Source organism: Copadichromis virginalis, linkage group LG23 (assembly GCF_057382275.1).
Source record: "Copadichromis virginalis isolate Kocher_CV1m ecotype Utaka linkage group LG23, C_Virginalis_male_GT1.1, whole genome shotgun sequence".
NCBI classification, from domain to species: Eukaryota; Metazoa; Chordata; class Actinopteri; order Cichliformes; family Cichlidae; genus Copadichromis; species Copadichromis virginalis.
The window spans coordinates 9,133,800-9,158,292 of NC_140639.1; the positions used below are offsets into that span (position 1 = coordinate 9,133,800).

Sequence of the window (24,493 nt, forward strand, 5' to 3'; positions counted from 1 at the left end):
GGGAGCGACCACGTAACCAACACCTATTTGCGCGTGCACATATAACTACACCGTTATAGATATGGATCGAAAATTTGGCTACAGAAACCACATTGTAACATATGAATGAACTCCTAAACGCAGGATTTTGAATGTTTATTTGTGATTTACTACATATTTACAACTAACCGCCTGGGTACAGTCTTATACATTTATAACTACTGGGATACGGAGTTCAAATATCTAATAATTCTGAAAAAAAAAATTAACTTGCTGATCAGATGTAGATCGCTTTGTAGGCCTGCTGCTTCTGTTACCCTCCAATTATGGAGTATCCTCAGATTTTTTTAAGGACATGCTGCACACGATGCCAAGATAAATTTACATTTTATGCTCGTTAAACAGTCTTTTTTTTTTTTTTTTTGCCTTTTTCACAGTATCAGTTAATAAATGGGAACAGATTAAATGCTTGGACATTGGCTGCTTTTTCATTCAAAGAAAAAGGCCTTCAGAACTTTTGCTCAATTTGTAAATTACTAAAAATCAAAAAATTACAAGGTCTTACAAGGGATTGTTAAAGACTTTTACATAGCAGTGTAAAATTAAATACTAGCCTTCATCTTCTGATAATCTGATGACAAAACTTTTAAAGTATTATTATTAAGGTATAATTGAGAACTTTATGTAAAAAAAGGATCCAAATATTTTTAAATAATGCTCGCTGTGGGTCCCTTCCTGTGGGACCCCATTAAAAAATACTAGTCAAGATAAAGCAAACATGAGAATATAGCTTTATTTTTACATCTTCATTTATTTATTTATTTATTTTTTACAAATGCTGTGAAAAACTACAACAATAACAGCAAAATGTAAGTAACAAAAAAGAAAGCTGTAGATTAATTTATTGGAGATAGCTTCTCAGCTATCCAGGGCCTCTTCTGATTCCAGGTGCTCCTTAGATTTTTGAAAAACACCTTCTCCCTCTTCCTGCTCTCCAGCCCCACCTTCAGCCTCCAAATTCTCCTCCTCTCCTTGTCCCTGGCTGCTCATGGTAGCTTCCAGTCCTTCCTGATCAGCACTGGCATTTTGTGAGTCAGCTCCCTCCTCATCCTCATCTTCCACATCCATCTCAAAAACACGTATGTGCCTCAGATTGGTACTTAGCTGTCGGGAAAGAAAAAGTAAATGTTTGGCCACAGTCCACAATATTCATTCACTGGAATTCCCCCACTGCCGGAGAAACATGAGAAGACTGAAAATGGCTTAAACGACATTAGACTGATCACTGAAAAACACAGCAGTGCAGATGACTCATGATATCGTGAAACAAAATCCACATAAACTAAATATAATGTGAATTCTTACCACACAGGCCACTTTGCGGATTCCATTAACAGCTACAAACTGGGCTTTCATGTTTTCCAGTTCACGCCACTGATTACCCAACACCAGGCCTTGGGACGGGATGGAACTGCTCTGTTGGTCCAGCCTGTAAATATATGCCAAGGTTAGATGTGCACTTTAAAGTTAAAGTTTTAGCTTTACAACATGTCATAAACCAACTACATTTACATTTAAGTACTTCCAAAAGATTTAATAAAATAGTACTTAATAATCTGTGAATATGCGAGTAGTTTATAAGTGATATAATATATGTATACACTTTTGAGGTTCAGCACCTTAAAATTGGTGGTTTAATTAGATAAACACAACAAACATGGTTGTGACTACCAGCAATGCTATGTCATTGGTTATGGTTTGAGAGCAATGTGATTATCAAGGTTATCAAACTATGAGCACTGGACAATTTTCGGGGCGTGGGGAGAATTTTTGTTTATGAGTCATTCATAGATTCGTGGCGTTACAGGTACGGCAACTTCGACAAGTGTCCTGACAAAAAAACAGCAGGAGCTGATCAGTGTCTCACATGCCTCAGCTCTGCTTTGTTGGTCAAGAAACTGGACCGCTTCACTATGTGTGTACTTGTTGGTAATTTTTAGAGCATTTTCATGGGTTATCTTAATAATATCGTGGCTTGTTATGTGCTATAGACCAAGAAGTTTGTTCAGTGCTTCAGTTTTGGTGTGCGAAAATATGTAATCTAAAAATTGATTTAATAAAAGTAAAACAATGGAAGGCTGTCCAGGCAATGTTCAAAAAGGAATGTTGGTACTACTTTTGTAGAGCAAACAGTAACAAAATTACAAATCCACTTATTCCTTACTTCAAATAAAAGTAGGGTGTTTTATATTTGAGGTGGGCTGTTCAAGTTCTAATTTGGGATGCAAGAAAAAGGTAATCAACCTACAGACTGCACCTGGATGGGACTCGCTGGTGTTCCTAGAGTGTTTGCGTTGATGATGTATGTGTCATGTACCTGTGTATCTGCATTTTTTTTTTAAATGTCAGAAAAAGATTTATAATTATTAAATGAAGATAAATCAAAAAAATTCGTAAACACAAACCTCAGGTTTGGCTCCCAGTTGAATTCTGTCTCGCAGCTTAAGCTGGAAGAAATTGGAATTTGAGCAAGGACACGCATGGCGTTGAGTTCTTCAGATCCTTGTAAGACCACAGTTAGCATTTCATCGTCATAAAAACGAGCATCCAGGTAGCTGTAAAAATAATGAGACCTGACAAAAAAAAAAAAAAAAAAAAAAACACACCTTAAAATCTTTTGGCCTTGCATAAACACCTTTCACATAAACACATTTCTTTGCATTTATATCTGTTAATACAGTAAAGGAACAACATAAACGTGACTCACTGGTCTGCAGCATTTCCATCATCCCCACTGTCAAGGTGATGGGTGAGATTAATCGACATGACGCTGTTTGGGATAGGTCTGCAAAAATATAAAACAAATGAGGTTAGAAATGAAAAGCAAATATCTAAAAAGTACTTACTGAATTACAGAAATGTACCTGTTTGGGTCAGTTCCTCTGCGTAACAGGTAGAGTTTGTGGGGTGAAATCTCTGGCATGCAAAACACAACATAATGCATTTTGGCCTTTTTGTCATTCCACCTATAGGTTGACAAATGAATAACATTAATTAAAACCCCATCTTGCTTTTACAGATAAAAAAAAACCAAAAAAAACTGCATGATGTTTGTGTTTTACATACAAAGATGGAAGTTCAAAAAGCCGAGGAGTGTTTTCGGAGCTAAAAAACAGGTAAATACAAATTTAGTCTCAGTGTATGGCTTATATTTAAAATACAACAGATTTTACACATAAGATTATACCTCTCTGGCACGTTGTACAAGGGCAAAAAGATGGCTTGTTTTACCGACTTTCCAATTACTTCCTACACACAAAGAAACAAAACAATTAAGAGGAGAGAGGACACAACATTGCCAGCCAGCCTTATATTTTGAATGACTGCAGAAATCTACAGTGCACAAAACTTACTGCGGGTTTCTGTAGACAATCCTCAATCACATTCTCCATCATCCTCTTGACAAAGTGCAAAGACTTTTGGGGATATGAAGGAAACAGCAAAGGGCTCCCTAAATAAACCAATGAAACATTTAATCAGGTAACTAACAGGTATTTTGAGTACAATCAACATTTAAGTAGTTTCACGCAAAACAAAGAATTTAACCCAACTCCGAAACGCACAAAGGTGATAATTCACCTTTCAGGTGTGTGCTGTCCTGTAAAAACTTCAACCACTGGTTCCCCTTTGTGTTGGGTGGAGACACAAGGTCCTCATCTTCGTCCTTCAGGTACTGTAAATGTTATTAGGAAAGACAAACCACTATGCGGTCAAGCAGGAGTTCCATTAAAAACAAACAAATAAACAAACAAAAAAAGACCAGCTAAAGATAAACAGTACAAAACCATTTACCTGTCCAACTCGTTCTACGTTGAAGTACTTCCCTTTACGACCGAAGAGTTCCTCATTCTGTTAAACCACATTAAATTAAAAAGTTAAAAAAGTCTTTAAACTTATTAGCATGTTTCTGATATTATGCTGAGCTCACCTCACTAAAATGCTCAGACAAGAAGTCAGCAACAAAGGCAATGTCCTTCTGAGTCATCTAAGGAGTTAAACAACATGTTTAGATAAATAATGGATGTTAAAATAATCCCATGAACACTTAAATCAAAATAACATTATTTCTAACATTATTTTCCTTATGTCAATTTGTGCAATTCATTTGCTGGGATGTAGATTACCATACATTGAACAGGAGGAACGGTTTGTTAACTGCTTCTAGTAAACATTTAATAAATAAAAAAATAAAGCTCACCTTATTGAGTTCTGGTGGCACATGCTCCTCACACATTCTGAGCATTGCTGTGGGAAAGCAAAAAGTGTGTGAGCATATAAACAGTAATTTCAAATCTATAAATAAGACCATACATGCACAATAATTATTTTAAATGTTTCAAGATCAACAATTCTTTTTTTTTTTTTTTATTTCTTACCTACATACAGCCAACGGAAAAAGGCCTTAAAGTTTTTCATACTCTTGTCAATCACCCTAAATGGCAAAAAAAGTTATTATACTTGAAAACAGAAGCACTAATTCTAAAAAAACATGTGCATTACTCAATTACGGTCCTGAACTTACTGCAGAAGTTCATTTGCTTTCAGGGAAAAGGATCCAACTGCTGTGATAGCGCCTAAAATAAAATAAAATACACACATGTGACTACTGACATAAAAAACCTGTTTTAAATCATTGTGCATGTCCTGAAATGCACCTTCTATAGCTGCTGCATCCAAGCCGAGGGGCTCAAACTTTTGTTTCCACAGGGCCATTCCTTTCACCTCACTGAGGTGATATAACAGAGCCTCTGAGCCACTGCAGCCAGCAAAAGAGAGCGACAGATTTAAAATGACAACCAGTCAAAGGGTAGGGCAGCCATGATGAAAAGTAAAAGACAAAATACCTCTGCAGGTGGCTTATTACTAGCTTCTGGATGCTGGAATAGGAAGACTCAATGGACTGTCCAAGCTTCTTCAATCCCTGTAATAGAAATTAATTTTAAATAAAAAAACCCCATCATTTTCAACTTCTCACAAACTCGTATACCTTAATGCTTCGTTTTTAGACATTGGAGACAAAACATTGCTGGCTTCATCAATATGTTAAGGTGACGGTATTCTGCCAACTGGACAAAAAGCCCCTTTTTACATAATTTACCTGAAGCCTTGATTTGGATAATTTCACAGCACTGAGAGAATGGCACACAGTACTCACACCTATCCTATGAGTTGTGAGAGTACTGAAAGTGACATCTAACCATGTCAGAGTTTCAGTAGTAGGTTATTATAAAAATTACAGATGTCACAGCCTATACAGATACACACTTAATTTGCTTATTAGACATGAGCTACAGCATGGCAGCTTATTATAGTGCTTAGAGTGTGACTCAGACAGTGATATACACAATGTTATTTGCTGTTACATCCCTTCTCCATGTTAGGAATGATTTGTTATTTATTTAAGCCATGGGAGTTGTGTCAGATAAGTAAAAGAATGCATGATTCTTTCACTTCTGAATAGACACTGCTGCTGTGTGACACTTCAGCTTTGTTATAAGCTCAGGAGAAAGACTTCTAGAAACAGCTGGATGCAAAAAACTAAAATAACACTAGAGTTTAATCTAAACTGTCTTTACTGTCTTTCAGGACTCCCTTGCAAAAGAGGTTTTTAATCTCAATGGGACTTTTCCTGGTTAAATAAAGGTTAATAATAATAAAACCATAAATGTATGGCAAAGCTGAGTTTAGGTAGGTCTGTGTGTTAGGTTTATTTGTTTATTTATCTTTATTTAACCAGGAAGTAACATGGCACTGCTCATTGCAGGGGCCATACACAATTGACATATTTAAAGTGCAACAGATAAACAAGATAGCATACAATACACAAATAACCCAGGCTTCTCAAGAAAAACAATATGTTCCCCGGGATGCTTGCACTCACACGCTTATCATGGGCATGAATGTCATGGTAATTTAGGACTTTAATGATTTCTCTGAACTGTTCTTTTTCCAGGGTGGAGTAATTACACGGCATACATCTTTAACAACTTTAAAAAACAAGAATCAGCTTGCAATCCCTTAAGACACATGCTATGATACATTAAGATCTGATGGAAGCAAATATTACAATGATGGAAACAGATTGGTTAAATATGTGTAAAACAAGTGCCAGCACCTACAGATCTGCTCAGTGGAGACAATTTTTTTTTAATGGAGGATGAAATTTATTTTTCACTCCAAAAAGAAAATTTGTGCAAGACCAGATGAGAAAATCTGGTAACCCAGTAACACAAACAATAAGGACAAGGCTGGATAATACCAGTCGTTGGGGAGTGGCTGGCCATTGTAAAAGGATATTTCTGAAATGGAAAGATTCAACTTTAGAGATTTAACTCTTCTTGTCAGAATTGGTTCAGTTCGTTTTAAATTGGTTGGGTTCCTGGCAGGTCCACAGATTTTCCACAGGTCAGAGCTTGTGGAAGGCCATTTCAGAAGAAGCCTGCTTTATCCATTTCAAAACCAGTTCTGATGTGTATTTGGGGTCATTGTCCTACTGGACCACCCAACTTTGCCCAAGTTTCAACCATCTAGCTGTTGATTTTAGGTGAAGCTGAAGAATTGGAAGGTAGTGTTCCTGTTAAACGGGAGTTTTTCCTTACCACTGTCGCCAAGTGCTTACTCATAGGGGGGTTTTCCCTGTATTGTATACAGAGAAATATTAAGCGCCTCAAGAAGACTGCTGCTGTGATTTAGCACTATATAAATAAAATTTTATTTTATTTATACTGTACTGCCAAAAGTATTAATTCATCTGCCTTGACATGCATATGGCCATATCTACAGGGCATAACATGATATCGGCCCATCCTTTGCAGCTATAACAGTTTCATCTGTTATAGCTGAGAAGAGGTTAATAAACCTCAAGTTAAAATACATTATAGAATATTCAGCATCACTTATTAAGAGTTAAGTGAATATGCCTATGTGAGTCTGTATGTATTTTGACCCTGTGTGAAAACCTAAAATAAATTTTACACCCGATTTTTGTTTTTTTTTAAGTCATTAAAGACGTATGCTTTCCAATCATTCCTCACTGGAAAAAGAACAGTGCAAAGAAATCATTAAAAGTCAAAAATTACCATGACATTCATCCCCATGTATACTTCTGACCACAACTGAAAGTGTATTTAAGTTTGGCTCCTTCAAAGTTTTCCATGTCCAAAGTCCACAGAGGGAAAATTATGGCAAAAAGCAACTGTTTGAAGGAGTGTTGGAGCTGAGACGGAGCAAGGTACAGAGGTAAACTGAAAGTTTACCCAGTATCACTTATGTATGCCAGTATATGAACTGAAATGCAGAAATTTGTGTTGTTCAGACCATTTAATGTATATATAATGAGACACATTCACAGTTTTGTTACTAAAATGCTAAAAAAGTTACTAACTAATAGGAATAGAAACTAATATAGGAAAAGACACATTTATGTGCTGCCACATTAGCAGAAGAGTCCATGAAGAAAAGGGACTGTAGCCTCACCTTGACTGTCAGCTGGTTCATGAGAAGAGCCTGCAGTTCAGGGCTGCAAGTAAAAAAAGAGAGCAGTCTGGCATGATTTACCTCAAACTGCTGCAGAACAACACGCTGAGTTAGCAGCTCAAGATGTGTTGCTACCATCTACAGGACACTCTAGACATTGCAAATCCAAACAGCAGAAAAAAAACGTAATTCTGTCCCACCTGGACTGCCCCCACAGTAGAAGCTCCAGAAACTCATCTTGAACTTGAGTGCTTGTGTTCTTTTCCTGCACAAACTTAGTGAGTCGAAGATCCATCTGCATGAGGATGTCTTCCCACGCCTCACACATACAGGTAAGTGAGAGGTGCAGGTATTGCAGTAGGGTGGAGATGTGGGTGAACTTGCGTGCCATCCTGGTGACCTCAGGCAGGCAATCTGACAACAACCCTGTGTCCAGCTGGAAGAAGAAGACATCGGTTTAAGAGAAATTTAGGTAAAAGCAGAGAGGATGTCAGAAAATGGAAAAGCGAAGTCAAACAATCCGTCTCACCTGAACATAGCAGATCTCTGGGTTGTCGTCAGCAGATCTGACTTCTGTGATGACAGACAGAGACTTAAGATCACTGGACAGACTCAGGCTCCGGCACGTTCCCAAAACCTGCAGGGTGTTGTTACGGCAACAAAAGCAGCAAAAGTTTAATCAATATTATTTTTGTGCAATTTAGATAGTAATTTGTGGGATTTATTGTTTCACCATTTAAAGTGGACCATAGGGGATTCTTTCCCTCATTTTCTGTCACATAGCTACTGGTAATGGTAGATGCCCATACTAAATAAGGCCAAAGTTTTAAATAATAAGGTCAGCATGGTTTTAATAGTCCATTTCAGACAGTCTTCTTTTTATTTGTGGCTCTTTATGATGTCAAAGAGAGGCAATGTCTGAAATATGGTCACCCCAGACACAAAGCCCTGGTTCTGAGCTGTGAGCATAGTTCACACTGTCTGTTTATGAGTGTCCACTAATCAGTAGAAAGTTGGCTTAAAGGGAAGCGGTCCTAAAATAGTTTGCTTTTGACATGAAGTCTGACGTTAAATTGTTAATTCTGGTGGCTAATACCTGCCCAGTGAGGAAGATAGGGTTTACCTCTATCCATACCACTTTGGAGCTCTTGTGCTAATAATGTGGCAAAACCAATTTTCTGCATTGCATATAGGCTTAATAGTACATTTCTTTCTGTTTCGTTACATTTCTCACACAGCTGATGTTTACATTATATGAGCTGCTGGTGCTGCAATAACATACGCTTACATTTAGGGGGTGTAACAGTCCTTCAGATCTACAGTTTCTCTTCTGTATTTTCTTTGGCAAGGCAGAATATCAAAAGCAACTCACAGGCCTGCTCACTTTATCAGAACTGGATCATGAACAAAAAAATAAACTCCATCTGATGTACTTATAGCTTTTACCAGATTAGCATGCTTAGCACAGCTCTACATCTATATCATTTAGGGCTGTCACAATATCTGATTATTGCTGATATCATAACATTCTTATTAAACTCAAAATAAAAAGACATTTTGAAAAGCGTCCTTTGGTCTTCCTTCACTTGGAAGCCACTTAATGAAAATGTCATCAGTGTAAAGTAGATTTACAAGCAAACAAGCAAAAAAAGCCTTACCCCTTCCAGCGTGGCAATCCTGTACATGCCATAGGCATAAAGCTCCACAAAGCTTGCATTTCCTCCCAGAACAAGTATGTTCAGCCTGCATGGAAACAACATAAGGTGGTGAAATCATTTACAAAGCACAGTGCATTTGAGATACAACTGTTTGTTCATGTACTGATTATTTACCGGACTTCCCCCAGGAGTTTAAGTATCTCATCAGATTTTTCCTCACTGTGAAAGAGATAGAAAAATAGACTCAGCTGCTACAAGGAATGATCAAATCACACATTGGATAACAGCTTCATTTTATTAAAATGTTTTCCCACCTGAAGATCTTTGAAGTTGTACTATAGCTGGAAAAAAAAAGTTTGGACAAATATTAATAATTCATCCAAGGAGCTGTTTTCTTATAATTGCATGTGCCATTAATATTGCAGTTACCTCTTGGGGAGAGTTGGTAGTTTGGGAAGAAAGAGTTTGGATTCATCCTCAGAGTTGTAAAAAGAGCTGAGGGAACTGAAACACATCAAAACAATCACTCTCATTATTCTACACACCCTCCACACCATTGGCTTGGTTCCTGAGCCTCAATCGATGCATACCTGCTCTCCTCAATCACCTCCATCCAGTGCATGCAAGTTACAGGACTTTGCATAGGAAACACATGGAGGATCTCTGCTTTCTCAACATCACACAGGACTACCTGCTTAGTGTCTCCAAGACTGAATGCCAAAACTGAAGAGAGGATATATTACATCATGATTCCATCAAACACATGACTAAAAAAAGCAAAAGATGCGCACAGTCACTCCTTACTTTTGCCATCTGGTCTCCAGGCAATCGCTGTGATCTCCTTGCCAGTATACTCACTGGGTGGTAGGGTCCATACACGCTGGAAACCAGCCAAGCGGTGAAGCAGCAACTATGGAAAAACATAAGCCAAGTATTTAAAGTATTAAAAAGCACACACACACACACACACACACACACACACACACACACACACACACACACAGAATACTGAGCTGTGTTTCAGAATAATTGTTTTAATATTACCTCTCCAGTTGTGTTGGCCAGAGCAATCAGATCCCTCTTTGGAGACCATGCCATACACAGTACAGGGTTAGGAAGTTGCTTCTCTCCTACTTGCCGGAAGGCAGGCATTTTGTTGGCTGGAAAAATGTTAATAAAAATACTTGAAAAACACACTTTTTGTTAAGCGTTTCGTGAACGTTTTCTCTGTACAGTTTTGCTTTTATTTGTGTCAAAGCCAAAAAAATCAGCTGAGCTTTTGTTGAAGAATGACACTACTGTGCTTAAGTCAAACTCTTTATTGGACAGCAGAAACAAATAGTATGTTCATTACCTCCCTTGAAAAAATATAAATTTTTCACTGTGATACTGATCAACAATATTATTACAATTCACAAATCAGACACTACTATCAATCAGTTATTTGCAAAAAGTATATTAACCTAATTAATTAACAGCTTCAATTTTTTTAGCTACTTAATTGTATTATTAGTGTTGTTGAAGGAAAAACTAAAGTCAGGTATCTTAGTTTATTTAAAAAATTAAATAAAACATATAGCCTGCAGATAACATACTCATTGTAACTGTCCAAAGAAAAAGTTTCTGCAGTGAACCAAAGTTTTTGTACAGGTATTTCGGGGAGAAGACAGTTAGGGGTCTTTGAGAAAAGGTAGCAGGGGAGATTAGCCTCTTCACACCACTAGCTTTTAACTTTTGGTGGCCCCCTTTTCTCCCTTGAAAACAAGATGAATCCACAAGTTTGATTTGGCAGATTTTGCACCAGATGTAACGCTCTCACTTACCAGGGAGCTTTAAAATAAGGTAAATGTGGTAACCACTACATAACACTCACGCCACTTTCAGTTGAATACTGAACTGGCCCTTGTACTGGGGTGTCATATCAAAGTACCTTGAGGCAACTGCTGTTGTGATTTGGCACTATATGATTAAAACTGAATTGAATTTAAAATTGAATGTCTTTATGATTCAAAAAAACTGAAACTAAATCTAAAAATACTTTGAACTTTTTAAAGGAAAAAAAAAAGTAAAGCAGAGTATTTTGAAAAACTGCAGTAATTTCTGACATAACTGCAATTTTTTACCCACTGCAACGGCATCCAGTGGGTCACTACTGTTCCTTGGGAGTTATGCTTAACACCCAGGCCAAAGAGGGCAAGTGGAGCCAAACCATGCCCGTAAAATGATCTCATACGCCAAAAAAGATCCCCTTAAACACAGTGTCAAAAGATTCAGAACTTTTCTTTAAGTTGTCACAAATCTGTATCTGTGGACCTCTAATATGATTATGGAGATCGTATTAAACACCACTGTTATAGTGCAGTGATTAAGATAAACAGATTCACTGACTGATACGGACTGATTCTTTATAGTTTTCTGACAGGTTCCTGAACCTCATGAGGTTACTTCTTATGATCTCTGTTAAAAACAGCCAGGCATTAAAAAATAAAAATAAATAAAATATCTAAACCTAATCCACAACCTAAATCTAAACTAAACTGAAGCTTCACTTACCGTTTAAAGCTGACAGATGAGATCTTTCTGTTCCACTGATATTATGCTAGCGGTTTTGCTAGCAAGCTAATGCAGAAAGAAGGCCATGGATAATATTTTTTATGATTTAGGACATTACAAGCGGAGAAATATGATAACCATAATACGCCACAGTGAGTTCCAAATTGTCTTGCGCCGCCGAAATTTTAATTTTAATACGGCTTCGCGATGTTTTTACAACTACGCGGACGCCGCCATTTTTTTTCTTTTAACCAATCATTGCGGAGCGACGGCGGAAAGCAAGGGACAAATTTACTAAGAGAGAAACGCAATTTAATGAAACTTGAAATGACAACTTATCTCCTCTGATGATTTAAAATGTTTGTACAAACTAATGAGCTGCATCGATTACATTGAATGCTGGATTTATCAAATGTTTTTAGAACAAACACAAATACGTGTTGTTTGTCCAAAAAGTCAAAAACAAAAACTTTCTTCTTATTTGTCATCAGTTTTTCTGAAACACAGTGAGCAAGTCAGGAACCTTGGCATAATTTTGGACAATGATCTCAGTTTTGACAATCACATCAATAAGGTTACCTTAACTAAAATATATATCTAAGGTTAGAAAATTCCCATCACAAGCTGAGTCTGAGAAATTGGTCCATGTGTTCACATCAGGTAGGTTAGATTATTGCAATGCAATTTTTTTTTTTACCTCTCAGGTCATTAGATTTAGACTTTTTAACTGTTCTTAGAATCAGATCTAAGTATGCTAAAGGTAGGTCCAGTTATTGTGGCCCTATTCTTTGGAACAAGCTACCCGCTGATTTGAGACCAATTTGTATGCACATTCAAAAACACAGTAAAAACCTTTCTATTCACACAGTCCTACAATTTATAAGTTTGTTTGTTTTTTTACATTTTTTTTTTACATTTTGTTTTGTTCTGCTTTGCTGTTTTCACTGCCTTAGGGCACTTTAAACCTACATAGTTATTAATATTTTTTCATTTTCTATTTTAAGCATGTCGACTTTTCATGTAATGAAATGTGCTATATATAATTGTCATTGTCATTGTTATATGCAACACATGGCTCTTTCTGTATTGTTATAAAACAACTAAAAAAAAGCAGAGACTTGTAAATTTTATGTCTGTATTGTTTAATGATTAAAGTTAATGAGTCTAAAAACAACTGAAGACTGAAGCAAACAGTTTTAGCACTTAAAAAAGCAGACAGATGTGCAAAGCCATTTTAAATTGACACTGAAGAGTTTTAGCCATTCTTAATCTTCAGGAATCCATTGCAAAGAAACTGTTTTGTGTTGTGCACATTCACTTATGCACGTTTTAACATGTCTGTTTTTGTGCAGCAGTAGAACCAGTAGAAATACTTCAGCTGTAATAAATAACTCAGGTGCTTTTGACCTCCTGGGTGTATACCTGGTTTACTTATGGGAAACATTTTCATTATTTTGTGTCAAAAGAACAACCTTTTAATTCTCTGTTGCATTAATCTTTTGGATTCATGTGTGTAGTAGTTCTGGTTTCCTTTCACATGTTTGAGTTTTGGCTCCTGATTTTTTTAATATCCTTTCTTTTATTCCTAGTGTCTCATGTACTTCCTTGTCTTTGTTTCCATCTGTTTTGTCGTAGTCTTAGTTTTCTTCCCTACCTTTTTTCTGACATTTTCTGTTTTCTTTGATTGTCTGCCTTGACCTCATTCGTTTTACATGTGTTGAGTGAGTCCTGTATTGTCTTGTCAGTTTGTCTGTCCCTGTTTGGCCCTGTGTGCTTTCAAACTCCTTGTGTGTTCCTGGATTGCTGTTTTGTATTAGACAAGTACTTTTGTAAGTTGTTTTTAGCTGTTAGAAGCCCTTTAAGAATTAATCTTACCCCAGTGGCTTAATGTTATACAAAATTAGACATTACATAATTATACATAGATGTGTTGATATTTCTAAGCATTAGCAAATGATGTCTATGTCTGACCATTTACCTATAACCAAAACACTGTAAATATAATTTATGATGGAAGACCTTTTGCACACATGGTAGCCTATAAAGGATTCCTGGAAATGTTCCATGGCTATTCTTACATACAGTAGACCACAAACTGTAATGCATAGAAGTCATTGCTAAATAATGTGGTTATTTTTAAATGATACCTTACAAAGTTATTGCTAAGTGGGGTAGGATGACAAGCAAGTTGAATGTAAGATTACTCATTAGCTGGTGTGTCTGTGCGTGCAGACTAGATAGTTATTACAGAGGAAATTCCTTCCAGACTTATCGCCTACTCTTGACTGTAATCAGTGGATTGATGAAGAACCAGAATAGCTCTGAGAGCACAAAATGTGATAGTGGCCCATAAATAGATCAAGTGAGGCTGCATGGTCCTTCACTGTCTGCGTCTTTCTACCCCACTGTACTGGCCTTTCCGTTTTTGTCTCTCTAAAGGCACAGTTGACACATATATACCTTTTAGGGCTAATTATGGATCTCCATATATCTATACTCTACACTCACATACACAGTAAGAGTGGGTTTGTGTATGAGATAAATAGAGCCTTGAGTTTTTGAGAAAAGCACTATACAAATGCCCGTGTTCATTCCCAAGTGTACTGGCTAATATCTGTGGAGCTGATTACTGTTAATAAAGTCCTTTGAATGTACTGATAACATCCAAAGCAGGTGGTGAATGAACCAGGATATAAATAGTGTATTTCCTATACATAATTGAATAAATTTTTAAAAGGTGCCTTTGTGTACCATTACAGTAAAGCACAAAATGATCACTAGTCGCTATAACTGCAATTTTACTATTACTACCCATATGTACATATATTTATATTTATAGATACATATATATTTAGTCATCTTTTCTCTTTTACCACGTCTCTCTAATATTTTGCTCTTTACTATTTTTCTATTTATTTTTTTATTTTTTTATTTTATTTTATTATATTTTCTTCTACTGTACCATGCTGCTGAGTGACTGCTGCTCATCAAACACATTTCATTGTAATGTTGACCCTGTGCTAACTTGCATATGACAAATAAAACTGAAAACTGAAACATATGCATGGGCGCAGGTTAACAGTGTGCTACAGGACCTTGCAAGGTTGCAAGCAGATACTAGGTGAAGTTAATTGTGTTTTTGAAGTAATTATTAGTGCCAGTGGTTTGGCTAGGTGCAAACACGCAATTAGATGCACCCCACAAACACCACACAGTGTTTTTCTTTTGTTTAATCAAATAAGGAGTAAGAATGTTGCTGCTCTTTATTTCATATTGTTTATTTTTCTGACGCAGGTAGTTGGTCGCAATTGTTTCCTGTTTTATATTTCTGTGCATCCTGCTTTTGAACAATATGTATATATATCAAAAGCAACAACATCTGCTTATATGTTGTTTACCTCCACCCTGTAGCATTTGACACAGTATCTTGTGTCAAATGTACGGTGGCATTACCGTAGAGGCTATCAGCCCTGTGACAAGCAGTTGCCATCTTTCTCTGATGCCCTTAAAATGTAAGGAATTAAATTATGAATTTTGGAGCAATCACTTGCATTTAGACCTTTACTGCTATGTCTACAGTACTCACCTTGACTAAACTGAAGCTGAACCCTGAGCTTGACCCAAGTGTTGGTCCCAGGACCATTGTAGGATGCCATGCCTCTAGGCAAACCAGCTAGCGGAGGGTCTGGGGTCAGTGGGTCAGCTCAGTTGGGCATAGAGGCAACACTAACAAGTCACTTTAGTGTCAGATGGCTCTACTAGATAGAGAATGACATACTCTGCAGGATGCATATTATTTATCTTGACTACACAGATTAGTTGGTGTTGTAAACCTACTGGTAAGGGCTTATAGGAGTACACTGCAGGTGTGCAATCTGAAGTATTATAACAGCATGGCTTTACAGTTTTTAATTAACAAATACTGGTTCAGTATAAAAATGTCACCGCCGCCTCCTGTTCCCCTGGACTACCTCAACACTATCTCTTCGTGCCAGTATTCTGGCTGTGAAACCTGAGCCAGGGGCCAAATATAGCCCCACACAGTGAGCAGTTAGGGACCGGGACAGATGGGACAGCAGGCCACTGCAGAGGCAGTACGCTATTGGACCCTGAACCCGAGAGATCCTGCTGCCTGCCTGACTAATAAGGCTGCTCTTCTGGAAAGAGAAGCTTCTTTTTCGACTCATTCTTACTTAAACAAGACAAACCTGGACCCACAAAACCAGGAGAGAGCAAACAGAGGACGAACAGAACACCCGAAGGTATGCTTTCTTCTGTTTTCGGTGCTTTATGTTTATGTGTCTTTATTATTTATCAACTGTGTGACTGAAATCATTTAATCTGACAGTGACAGTAACAGTACAGCTGTTTTTAAATATAGTCTCTCAGTCAGATTCAAGCATCATGTATACAGTATCCCCTCTGACATGTTTTTAAGAGCATTTTGATTCCCTCTCACTCTGAAGAATTTGTGCTGTTATTTATACCATTGTGAGATTGTAAAATAATGTAAAACATGAACTGTAGAAAAGATAAGGAGGTAGCAGTAACTTGGGCAGCAATGGCAGTTATTAACATTTGTCAGCCAAACCCAGTGTTTATTCATATTTAATTATCACTGCGCTGCTGCTGCTGTTGCCTTTGGGACACTGTCCAGGTTTAGTCCTTTGCCATAAGTGTATTTTGTGCAAGTGCAGCTATACCTGTGTGTGTTTAAAGGTAGCAACCTCTCCCCCGTGCTTGGGGTGTGTGGGGTTGCAGTGTTGCTGTGAAACATAGCCCAGGGGATTAAAAATAACAACAGCTGGTCTTCAGGACGCCATGAGGCCCTGAGTGTTACACAGCGTCTTATATGTAACTACATCAACAGTTTTACAATATGCATACATACATCTAGGTTTGATGTCGCCATAGAGATCAGAGCTGAAGCAACACTCCTCTTTTAAACTACATGTGAAAGTGATCCATTGTCCATTCACATGAATAGACGCCAGTAAGCTCCAGTTTTGACTAGAGCAAACTCACATATAAAGAAGCATCATATGAAAAAAATCACGTATTCTGGCACAATATGGAGAAGTTGGAGTAGACTGGCGACAAATAGACTGTATTTACAGTAATTTGTATGCATTTTACCTTCTTACAAGCATAATAGGAAGTTAAAGTTACAAAGGCTATCACATGGTCTCATGTGATAGCCTTTGTTTTTCTTTTTCTATTCCAAAAATCATCATAATATGGGATGGGGTGAGGGTCAGTGGATAAAAATGCTCTACAATTCTGTTTAACTGACATTCTAGCAAATTAGATTTTTAACATCAATACCTTCATTAATCCATTCATAGTTTTAGCATATGATGGCAATATGGTAGTGGCATGTGTAGAAATGTCACCTCACAGTAAGAAGGATGATGGTTTGAACTTAATGGAACTTTGCGACCTTTCATTGTGGAGTTTGCATATCATACCTGCACCATATTTTTTAGGTGGAGGGTAATTGGTGGTTCTAAATTGGTCATAGACGTGGATATGAATGAGCTCTCGATTTTACGAATTTGTCAACTCTCACCTCATGACAGCTGGGATAGGCTCCAATATTCCCACAACCCTTGGATAAGCAGGAAATGCATTTATGTTATTGATCGCTCTTTGGCATACCATCATTGGACTGATGCTACTGTTACTTAAACTCCCAAACAATGTTTACATCAATGTCGAAAGAATCAGTGTATCCACAAAAATTATTTTTAAATTCACCTTTTCGTTTAGAAGGGCAGACATTTTTCTGGTTTATGAGCTCTTGGTGTTCATAAAAAGAGTATTCATATTAGTATTTATATCTATTATATGAACAAGTTTTAAAACAAATATAAAAGGTATTTCAGCCCTAACAGATGTAAGACAATCGCAGTCTCTGTGGAGGGGCAAAGGAACATGTGTGAGGAAAGTATAACACAGAACAGGGGCCCAGGATAAAATGTCCTGACAGGAGCGGGGTGAGTGAAAAATGTCAGTCATGCTCACTATGACTTCAGTAAAGGCCTTTGCTAATACCCACCAACTGTGTCCAAACAACACCAGCTTGACTCATGCTGCCTGCTATGTCTGCGTGAGCAAATGATACAGCATAGTAAAGTCTATTTTCTAAGCTGTCTTCTCTTCTGTGAGCTTATCATTTCCTTTTTCTTTTTTTTTTTTTTACAGATGATTACAAACTGCACTGTCTGCTGTGTAAACATGTATAAATGGCTGGTTATGACATTTGCTGTGTATTTCAGGATGCAGGACGGGAGTTGGAATCAGCCACTCCCCATCTCACTGCTGCTAAAGGACCCGCCACCAGGCGCGACTTTGGAGGGTGATGGGGGCATATTTTCTGAGGCATCCTCTGATGGGGAACTCTACTTGGACTCAGTGACAGAACTGGATTCTGGAGATGGAGACTTTCCGGATCTTACCGCCTTCTTAAGTGCTGAAGAGATTAATCGTAGCCTGGACCTGGCCCGGGAGGCCTTTAATGATACATGCGAATCTGAAGATCCAGGTCCCTCTAATCCAACAGAAGTGGAGCAGGCTCTCCAATCTGTCCCCTCCCTTTCTGTGCCCTCACAAACTAGTGAAAACCTCACTTCAAGCCCAAACCTGCAGCATCAGACCAAATTCCCCAACTCAAATGATAATGCAGCAGTTAATGTTTCCTCCAGCCAGAATGCCCCCCTCAGTAAGCCTGTACATGTGTCCAGTGAGGCTCCATCCTGTGTTGAGAAGGCTGTACGTCACAAACCGATCCAACCAGTATATAAGCAGGATAAACCCAGGCTGGTTCATGAAAGCCTGGAGCTGAATGATCGAGTGGCTTCAGCCACGGAGTTCTGCAGCAGAGCTGCCACATTTATCGAGGAGCTCTCATCAATCTTTAAAGGTCCTGCTCATTCAGAGGCAAGGATGGAGGAGGATTCCTCCTCTCCTGATAGTGGTTATCTGACTCCAAGAAGCCAGCGGCCGGTCCCTCAGGGATCAGCCTCTGGTCCTTCTTTATCTCCTGGGCAACAAGAGGAAGCACAGTACAGCCAATCAGACACGGGCACTCAGCCTGGTGTCCCAGCAGGAGTGGCAGCTTCTTCAAGGTACCAAAATTCTGAAGCTCCAACAGTATACGGACCCCTGTCACCTCCTCGCTTTCTTCAGAAGCTGAAGAGTCAGGAGGTGGCAGAAGGGAGGCCCATTCGTCTGGAGTGCAGAGTCAGAGGAAATCCCCTGCCATTGGTCAGGTAGGTTTGGATGTCAGCCGGATTTTATTGTGCAGGTTGCATATGAAGGGTACCTGCTATTTTGTATATAATTATTGTATTTGGTTCCCTAATTTTATGGAGATTTTTAATTCATAGATTTTCAAGTTTAGTGCCATGAAAAAAAAGATCCACTTGTGTCTATTAGACTAAGATTTATTAAGCCAGCTCTCTTTTTAAAAGTAGATTTTAGTTGTATTGACTACCCATTAACTGAATAAGGACTGCGGCACTTCTGAATAAGGACAAGGATTCAAAAGAACTGTCTTCTTTTTTAGTTGCTTGCGGTTGACAATAATTTGTATTTTAAGTCTATTCCTTTAAAGTTGGCTGGTGAGACTAAAGAAACTAGAAGTTGTCCTTAGCTGTAGAAAACCCAGCAGAATTAAAGCTGGTTTGTTTTTCTGGATATTTTATAACCTCAAGTTGTTACCTTGTAAAAACTGTTGTATGAAGTCTGTGTACTGCCTTGGTACTTATGTGGTCACTTACACAAACATGATGTTTTCTTGGTTTAATTTGCTGTACTATATAATTATATAGCAAACTGACTGATCCAGGATTTTTGGGGCTGATGCCAAAACAATTAACGGGATTAAAAAATTCTTATCTCAGTATATCTTCTAATATTCTCAAAACTAATCCCCCCCCCCCCCCTTCCCCCAACCTGCGCTTTAGCTTAGCTGTGTTGCTACTCTGCTGCAGTTGCTGCAGAGTGTAAAGAAACAGATTCCTATTATCTCTATTTCATTATCTTAAATGTAGAAATCTCAGAGAACAAGAACTCAAAATGAAACAAACCACTGAATCAGTAGCACCAAGTATAACAAACATGCCCTTTGTAATTTGGTTAAAATAACCCTTTAAGGATAGTTTGACCCTAAGATGTTAAATCAGTATGTCTCAAGAATGCACTGACCTCTATATAACTGTCGTCTAAATCACAGTGTCAGTGATGCTCAACAGACCAACTGTCAGGATCCAGCCTCACTGGCCTGGCTGTTACTGATAAGGTGAGCGAGGGGTGCGAGTTGCCGATGTGTTGACAAGCAGGGGGGACTTCCACTCTGTGTAAGCACATTTGTCCTTTGGTACCTGTGCCAGATGAAGCAGAGACGCTGCTAATTTACGCCTGGATGAACTGTTATTGCTCTTGAGACGGCACCACTGGCCCCTGGTTACCAGTTCATCAGAAAACTAAAAATACACTCCTCTCTTGTTTCTGGATAAGTCATTCTCACATCTCAGTCCACACATTTGCTGTTTACTACAGAGACATACCTGAAGTAATTAAAGTTTCAGTCTGTTTGAAACATCAACATCCTTCTAATTCTTTAGCTTTTTCTTTTCTCACATTTGAACTAATAAACTTACATTTTTAGAACAGTTTCTTCAAGATTATTTTAACCTACTGGATAGAAACATTTTTTACTTCACAAAGTGCTTCTTTTAATCATTCTATTGCTTATATTAAGCTATCAAAGGTTACATGAAGCTTGAAAATCTGGATGTCTTGTGCATTACTGTACGTCAACTTCAGCTTCACTTAATGACAAAAAATTTAAGCAGGGTTGTCAGACTTATATTTGATCATTATTGGGTCAAATGGGCAAAAACATTGTCCGTATTTAATGAATCATCCATTTACGAAACAAATAGTTAAGAAAAATAAGTATTTCAACAGTGCCTGTTTTCCCACATTCAGATGTTCTCATTATATGTAGCATTAAAATGTATGGATCAGACTGGATCTACAAAAGGATGAAAAGGTGTTATGATCTAAAGTGGAATGAAATATCAATAATATTCTACTTCTTTATTATCCAAACAACTTGGCGTCTAGAAATACCATCCGTCTGCAACAGGAATACCATCATATTTGATACAGCATGAGTCATTCGCCAATCATATTTTGTAAATATGATGGCTTTAGTTTTTTTGTAAAGCCATCCAGTAGGCCAGTTGTGGCCCCTGGGCTACACGCTTGACATCCCTGATCCTAAAGAGCCAATTGTGGTTCCGCTTAAGTTATTTCCAGCCTTATCTTTCCTTATCTGTATCTTAAAAAATTTATTAACAGTTTGAAACAAGCTGTTTTATCCTGTCGTCCTTTAAGTCATCTTTCTTCTAATTGACTGCATCTCATAAACAGATGGTTGAATATGTGCCTGAGTTGACCAAATTATGGATATCCCCTCTGACATCATACAAATCAGAGAGTAGAAAAAAACTGTAATAAATATACACTGACCTTATTATTTCAAACTCTTTTCCATGTTTGATATGAGCATCCTGTATTATAACAGCATATTTATTATACCAAATAAGTGAACACATAACAGGTCAACTTAAAGGGATTTTTGAGTATGGAATTTCATTTGAGGTGTTTGTGTAACAAGAAGCTATAAAGCCCCATGCTCAAGATATGAATCTCCCCAGTAGGATATGGGGGGCCTCCTCTGCGGCTGTATAAATAGTCATGAGCCAGGCACTGGAATGCAGGCAATGCAATGACTAGGCATTTTCAGTCACCAGACTCTACATCTCCTAACACCTTTTTGGGAAATATGAAGGTAGTGTGTAGGGAAACAGGAGAGTCCAGACACACCGGCGGTAGCTCCATTATATAACAAATACAACAAACAGAGAAGAGTGGAAAACAACAGACTTATTTCACTCTTACCTTTCCACTGTAACATTACAGAAAGATTATGATATTTGTGCCATAGAAAACAAACTGAGTTGTTGTTGTGACGTAATAAGTTGGAAAATTCTGCAGGTGAGTGCAGATCCTAGCAGCAGGTTTTCTTACTGATTTTTTGCTCTTGAAGTGAGAAGCAGTCAGTATAATCGATGCACAAGGGCTATCACTTCCTGTGTTGGATACTGAATGTGAACACTAGATGGCAGCAAGTTGTTTACCATTCAAAACAGACATGCATCTTCATCTGTAAGTGTGAAAGATATTTAAGCAGCTGCTTAAAAGGTGAAACTGCAAAGACAAAGATTTTTGTGCTGCAAGTCTAGTTATATGTGATGAACATATGGAACTATATGGCCTCTAAAGACTGTTGCTCGTCTGAGTTAAAGAGTAAAAAGGAAAAGTTTTTTCATGAAACCTATGATTTTTTTTAATGTATTGCAAGGCATTTCTTTGATGTTTGGTTACTGTTGCATAGTTGCACAGGTTTAAAAAAAAAAGATTCCTGAAAGGTTGAATTCAAATGCCTCGTTTCTACTTAGTGTTCATTTCCCACAGGCAGCGCCTTTGATGCAATTGCCAATTCGAGCAGGTGATGCACCTCTTCACCTCCGCGTTCTCTCAGGCTAATGAGTTGGTGCTGGATGTGCTGATGCCAGCATTTTGGAAGGCATTCCTGGTTTCTGGGCGCGGTCTTTTGTGGTCAACCACAATTCGTCTCGGTCAGAGAATCTTACGGTGCTGAGTGCCTGGTATTCTTCAGCATGCCCTCAGTCTCCTCACTCACAGTGTTTTATGTAATGCCCAGCTTTTAATGATGCATTTCTAGTATTTGTGTGCATGTTAGTTACATCCATGCGAACCTGCACATTTTTTCAGTGTGAGGTCATTTTGGCTTCTTCAAGTCTCTGTTTTGGGGGGGGGTTTAGATTGGCTCTTGGCATGAAGAATTAGGCAATGTATTCAGTCTGTCCAAGCCCCCTGTGTGTTATTAAAGAGAGCATTTCAACACTAAATTGATAGTGTGAGGTCTCATTGTGTGAAACATCCAACACGCCGCAGGTGGCTGCTAACTGATGTCTCGCTATTTCAGTGTACTATAAAAGTGACAGAGAAAATCCATCTCCCATTGTGTCGTGCCTTGTTGTTCTTTCATGTCATTACTCTAACTGCATGCTGTGCAAACAAGGCACTTCAAAACTTCACTTGGAGCTGAATGAGGAGAGATGTGAGGGTAGAGACCAGCCTTGGCGTCTTGGTTTCAGCCAAATACACAAAACCGCAGGGGAAACTTTTGGAAGCTGAGAGGCTGTGGAAGAATTTGGCTAAGACATCTACACTAGGCAGCATCAAGAAGACACTCCAACGTCAAGAAGAGGCAAAACTTTATTGAATGATGGTGGAATTTGTTGTCAAGGCATAAAAGGCCAAATACTCACAAAAGCATCTATGAAAGTTGACCTACTATGTGTCGCTTTATTTTCAGTCATATATAATTGTGATTCAGTCAATCTTTGTGATAGTCGCTTTTTAAATAGTCATGTTTCAGTGAAGTTCAGGAACCAAACCGCTTGATAAAAAAAAATGTATATTCTCCCACAGCCAAAATTGACAAACACAAGGTGTTGCCTGCTTTCTACTTCCTGTTACCTTTTCACATTAAAAAATATTCTGCAAAGTATTTTTCATTGTAGTTATTTTTCTTTTTATTAATGGTGGTTTGTTTGCACTGTCAGGTTATATGTGAGCTGTGTTAAAATATATCCTCAATATATTTTGGTTACTTAAATTTGCAAACTCTGTAACCGTAGAAGTAGAAGTACAAAAAGTTACTTTATTATTTAACTCTGGCATTATTAATCTCTCTTCCACAGTTTGTCTTTTGTCCCCCTCACCCCCAGGTATTTAAATTTAGCATTTGTGACAAAACGGGACAATGACTGCACTATTACATGTTAAGAAAAAGGTGGTCATCATCATTTGTCATTATTAAAGTGAGTCTGGTTTGTTTTTAGCTAAACTTCTGGATTTGGCTGTTGTTTTTTCCATTTGACACTGAATTTCTTACACTTTCTGGCAGACATACATGAAAGATTCAAGCTGGGATACCAGCTACTTGTTGTAGAAGTAGTTATCATACCAGCAAACAGCAACAGTAGCCCTTCCTCCCATGTTTTGTGGAACAGACTTGGCAATGAGGTCATAGCAGGTGACCCACTGCTGACTCATGACGTAGTCCCACTGTAATGCTGACTGTTTGGCCTGTTTCTGGAAAGCCATAACTTTAAATTCTCCCTCATGGACTCAATTGATCTCTGCAGGAGGAGTGGAAAGGGAAAAGCACTGGTATTTTTATACCTGCGCTTTTTTAAGAAAACATTTGGAGAGCATGATGTCATTCATATTTAAACTCCAAATAATGAGAGAACCTGGAGTGGGTGTAAGGCTCTAACTTAATACGATACGGGAACTATTTTACGGCAACATTCCTGGAACATGAAAACATTTAGGAAGGTGGGACTTTACCTTTTCTGAATGGAGATCTTGCAAGTTGATGTGAGATCGTCAGTTTGACGTATTATTCTGTTCTCACCATACTGACAACTGAACTGTGTTCATGACTATGCGTTATATGTGTGCAAAGATGTATTCAAGACCCAAGAACATTTGAGTTTTTCCAGTGCAGACTGCCAGAGAGTTTTGTGTTGCAACCATAAATAGACAAAGCAGCTTTCGTGTAATCTATATCACAGACATAGAAGACTATATACACACCT

General features: G+C 38.0%; 2 protein-coding genes across 7 annotated transcripts in view; one reads left to right on the forward strand and one right to left on the reverse strand.

Annotated features, from left to right (window-relative positions):
• Nucleotides 1–122: 122 nt before the first annotated feature.
• Nucleotides 123–11,995, reverse strand: anapc4 (anaphase promoting complex subunit 4). The gene is made up of 27 exons (XM_085448964.1): nucleotides 11,727–11,995; nucleotides 10,218–10,333; nucleotides 9,978–10,083; nucleotides 9,764–9,896; nucleotides 9,603–9,677; nucleotides 9,488–9,514; nucleotides 9,348–9,392; nucleotides 9,174–9,258; nucleotides 8,045–8,152; nucleotides 7,716–7,951; nucleotides 7,516–7,558; nucleotides 4,884–4,960; nucleotides 4,695–4,795; nucleotides 4,562–4,613; nucleotides 4,416–4,471; nucleotides 4,238–4,284; nucleotides 3,968–4,024; nucleotides 3,832–3,888; nucleotides 3,619–3,712; nucleotides 3,393–3,490; nucleotides 3,227–3,288; nucleotides 3,106–3,144; nucleotides 2,904–3,005; nucleotides 2,747–2,824; nucleotides 2,445–2,612; nucleotides 1,345–1,468; nucleotides 123–1,143 (listed from the first exon to the last, which is right to left on the reverse strand). Exons 2-27 carry the CDS (start codon nucleotides 10,323–10,325, stop codon nucleotides 898–900), a joined length of 2,424 nt encoding a protein of 807 aa, XP_085305090.1. The 5' UTR covers nucleotides 10,326–10,333; nucleotides 11,727–11,995; the 3' UTR covers nucleotides 123–897.
• Nucleotides 11,996–15,801: 3,806 nt separating this feature from the next.
• The window catches only part of palld (palladin, cytoskeletal associated protein), a 67,610-nt gene continuing 58,918 nt past the window's right edge, over nucleotides 15,802–24,493 (forward strand). For all 6 annotated transcript variants that reach the window (XM_085448339.1, XM_085448342.1, XM_085448343.1 and 3 more), the window contains exons 1-2: nucleotides 15,802–15,988; nucleotides 18,005–18,997. In XM_085448339.1, coding sequence (XP_085304465.1) covers nucleotides 18,006–18,997 — 992 coding nt within the window. In that variant the 5' untranslated portion in view covers nucleotides 15,802–15,988; nucleotide 18,005. The remainder of the gene's footprint in view (nucleotides 15,989–18,004; nucleotides 18,998–24,493) is intronic.